General features: G+C 33.6%; 1 protein-coding gene across 1 annotated transcript; it reads left to right on the forward strand.

Moving 5' to 3' along the window:
- Positions 1–688: 688 nt before the first annotated feature.
- On the forward strand, positions 689–3,901 carry LOC143632274 (uncharacterized). Its single transcript, XM_077100835.1, has 5 exons — positions 689–719; positions 1,881–2,091; positions 2,634–2,719; positions 2,984–3,050; positions 3,785–3,901. Exons 1-5 carry the CDS (start codon positions 715–717, stop codon positions 3,836–3,838), a joined length of 423 nt encoding a protein of 140 aa, XP_076956950.1. The 5' UTR covers positions 689–714; the 3' UTR covers positions 3,839–3,901.
- Positions 3,902–4,345: the final 444 nt, after the last annotated feature.

Consider the following 4,345-nt stretch of genomic DNA (forward strand, 5'->3'; position numbering starts at 1 on the left):
ATATTCTAGTATTAGAGAGGAAGGGGCACCAATATGGGTAGGTTGTATGACTTCCAAACTACATGGCAACACCACCCCATCCCATATGGGTAAGGTGCATGGCTTCATTCCATGGCAAACCTTTGCCACACAAAATTGATTCATTATTGACCATTGAATATTTAAAATGAATTAATAAAGTTTTAGGGTACTTGTGGGTAGATGATGCTTGTAAGTTTGTGGCTTGTGGGTAATTAAGGGTAGAAATGAGGTGGCGGTATATGATTCACCAATGCATGGGTAATACCCATGAGTGCCCCTCCCCCTCTTATAAACTATATAGTTTATACCGACATCGTGACGAATCCAACTTACACAAATCAAATCAATCCGCATAACGAACAATTTAGATAAAAGCATTATCAGTTCCAGTACCGGTATCAATACTCGTATTATTTTATGATTTTTATGAGTTGGAGGCAAAACCAAAGCATATGCGGCAACTACAATATAACCAACCCCCGCCAATAATTGAATTCAATAATAATAATAATAATAATAATATTTGAGATAATGCTATCCACCAATATATTATTGTTGATTAATCACCACAAGTTTATGTGTGTTGTGTTTCAAATGGATTAACAATAAATGAGTTATAATTTGTTTTTGTAATAATCTTGATTTGAAACATGATTCTCAGGAACTTCTTGGATTAATCATTTCCTTGATTTCATGGGGTAAGTACTCCATTCAGTCAACAATTAAATTATTAGATGGCTCGTTTAACTTACGAGTCTGTCTAGGCTTGAGCTTGGCTCGTTGAACTTACGAGAGCTCAACTCATTTCGAGCTGTATTTCTAAAGCTTGAGCTCTGATTATGAGTAATTTCTCAAGACCGAGCATAGCTCGGGCTCGGCTTGTATGTATTAAATAATTCATTTACATATCTAAATATTTTAATGGATATTTTAGTTACAATTATTTATATATATTATTTAGTTATTTTATCATAAGTTTATGCAATATTGAGTAAATGTACGCTCGTTTAAGCTTGGAAGCTAGCTTGAGCTCAATAAGTGAAGCTCTGGATTGAGCTCAATTAAACTTGGCTCCATTCGAGCTTTTAGCGAGCCGATCTCAGGTAGCCCACAAGCGTCTGGTTTGTTTACTAAATGCTTGGGAAATTTATGAGTTTAAAAACTTAAAGTTATTGTTTTTATTTTTTTAACTCATGAAACAGAAACCTTATCGTTAGCTGAGGCCCAGTCAACAGTTAAATTATTAGATGGCTCGTTTAACTTACGAGCCCGTCTAGGCTTGAGATTAGCTCGTTTAACTTATGAGAGCTCAGCTTGTTTCGAGCTCTGTTTTTAAAGCTTGAGCTCTGATTATGAGTAATTTCTCAAGACCGAGCTTTGCCCGGGTTCGGCCTGTTTGTATTAAATAACTTATTTACATAGTTAAATATTAAATATTTTTGTGTATATTTTAATTATAGTTTTTATAAATAACATAATACGTATTATTAAGTTATTTTTATCATAAGTTTATACAATAGTTATTGTGCAAATATAAGCTCGTGAGGCTCGGAAGCTAGCTCAAGCTCGATAAATGAAGCTCTGGATTGGGCTCATTTAAGCTCGGCTCAATTCGAGCTTTTAGCGAGCTGATCTCAAGTAGCCCACGAGTGACTGGCTCGTTTACTAAATGCTAGGGAAGTTTTATTAGTTTAAAAATTTTAAGTTATTAAAGTCATGAAACTGAAACTAGTTGGTCAAACATTGGAAGTCAATACATGGAAATTGGTACATGTAACTATGTAAGATGAACTAAAAGTAACAATATTTATATATATCAATTTTCTTTTATTAATTTCATGTCATATGTAACAGAACAGTTGCTGCTTTAGTTGCTGTTTGCCATTAGAGGTTCTTAATATTCACGGTCAAGCCGTGAAGAAATCCGGTCTCTCGGATAGTTTTTGGAGCACAAGCACTTATGATATTGATTTTGGTACACTTCAGTCTCAGAAAAGCTTGTCATCTATTATTATATCAGACCCGAGTGCAGCTGCTGACACCGGAATCCAGCAAGAATTTGTTAACCATGGAAAGTTTTTATCGTTATAGTTCTAATTGATTTAAAAACATTTTTTGTCACAAACTGATTGGCGAGTTGAATAACAGGTCAAAACAGGTTTGTGTTGAAACAGGTTGTTTTAGTAGGGTTGTTAAGCGGGTCGTGTTCACGGGTTGGTGTGTTGAAATTGATACGCACCCAAAAATTTTATACGAACCTGAAAACTGTGTCACACATGAGAACCTGAACACGACAGTACGACACAACCCATTTTGAGTTTTGACCCAAAAAAGAAAGTTTTTTATTTTATTTTTATTTTAGTTGCCCCTATAAATATGTTTTTGAAAAAAGTTGAGTACACTTTGACTTTTGAGGTCAACCCAAGACTCTTTTAAGTGCAAAATTAATATAATTTTGTTATTACCCATACACAATAATTTTGTTTATATATAACACCTGTCATACAAAGGATTTGGATAGCTACATTATCTCACGAACATCATAATAGTTCGTTGATCGGAAATTCAAAACGAGCATGTTTGACTTATGAAGTCAGAGTGGATCTTTTACAGGTTTGCTTCTATGGAATCAAACAAGACTAGAATGGGTTGAAAATGGAAAACCCGACAAAGTAAAAGCTAAGGAACCCGTTTTAAGGTTACAACATTTTTTGTATATTCATGTTTTTTAGATTAAATTACAGATTTCGTCTAATATGTTTGGAGTAAGTACAAAAAACCTCCTACGTTGTCATACTTTTCGTCTTTTCTACTAACAGAATATGTATGTTAGCAGAAAAGACAAAATGACAAAAAGTGTAACAACAAGGACTATTCAGTTAGCAGAAAGGACGAAAATTGTAATTTACCTTTTTAAACATTATTTATGTGCTTAATAGTTAATACTATTGTGCTATTGAAGCTGGAATGTCACATATGATAGCTTATTGGGTACCAACAAACGCTTTCCACGGCCCATTCCTCTCAGCGTGAGTATCTGGATTCTTATATGGAAAACGGGTCATGGGTCATACAGGTCGGATTGGGTTTACCAACACATTTTTGTCCATTTTTTATAACTTAATAATGCGCTAAATATGACTATAAAAACTATGTTACTACAATAATAATATGAAATTGTTAATACAATAGTTTCGGTGGTTGTATTTGGTCAAATTAGAGTAAACTGCGGTTTTTGTCCTCATGGTTTGTCTAAATATGCGGCTTTAGTCCAATAGTTTCAAATTTGCGATTTTCGTCCTTGCGGTTTCTTTTCACTTGCAATTAAACACGACCCACTAACCCCGTTAAGTCTGGTCGTTAAAGCTATCGGTGTGTCCCTCACGTGAGGGGCAGTTTTGTCCTTTTTTTCCAAATACACCCCAACCCCTCTCGTGAGAGAGCTTGCGAATAAGGACATGGGATTATTTAGGCAGAAAAATGACAAAATGGCCCCTCACGTTAGGGGCACTTTGGTGGGTTTAATGACAAGATTTAACGGAGTTAGTGTAGTCGGATTTAATTGCAAGTGAAATAAAACCACAGGGACGAAAATCGCAAATTTGAAACTATTGGACTAATACAACAGATTTGGAAAAACCATAAGAATGAAAACCGCAGTTTACTCAATTTAAAATAAACATTTTGGGTTACTTTTGACCCGTTTGATTTGTATCCCTTTTGGCCTGTTTATTTGACCCGACCTGTTCGACTTGGTTTACAGGAAATGGTTGAGTTTCTAGTTGACATATGGGAGATGGAAGGATTATATGACTAGATGAACCATTTAATGACAACATCTTGTAAAATTCTCTTATTTCTATCAAAAGTTGATAAATTTGTTTGATTATATGATATTATTATGATGTGTATATTTTATTTTTGCTGTTTAGAATTTTTGAACTTTTTTTTTAAGTGGCAAGTATGGAATATAATTAAAATTTATGTATGCATGTTCTGGGAGCAAGGAATAAAACTTTTGTAGGAATGATTAAGATTTCTTGTTAGATGGTTAATACCTTTCTTTCTTGTAATCAAACATATTCTTTTGCATACCTATATTTAATAGTGCATTGGGCTCTTAAACATTATTATTATTATAATTATTATTATTAATCTGTTTGCAATTTGCATTGTATTCAACTTTTTAATTTGAGAAGGAAATTTCATGGACACTACAATTATTGGTATGTCACTTCACTTGTTAATTATTTCATTTTATATTTGTTTTCAGTGTTAATTTAAGTATGTATGCTTTAATGCTTATGCTATAAGTAAACAACCT

This window comes from Bidens hawaiensis, unplaced genomic scaffold (assembly GCF_021521415.1).
Source record: "Bidens hawaiensis isolate Kalapana, Puna unplaced genomic scaffold, B.hawaiensis_p1.1 tig00006387_1, whole genome shotgun sequence".
NCBI classification, from domain to species: Eukaryota; Viridiplantae; Streptophyta; class Magnoliopsida; order Asterales; family Asteraceae; genus Bidens; species Bidens hawaiensis.

Excerpts from the sequence above, each read along its gene's own strand:
- LOC143632274 (XM_077100835.1), top strand. Across the intron at positions 2,720-2,983 it reads GCTAAGGAACCCGTTTTAAG|CTGGAATGTCACATATGATA; the intron begins GTTACAACATTT and ends GTGCTATTGAAG. Across the intron at positions 3,051-3,784 it reads CACGGCCCATTCCTCTCAGC|GAAATGGTTGAGTTTCTAGT; the intron begins GTGAGTATCTGG and ends CTTGGTTTACAG.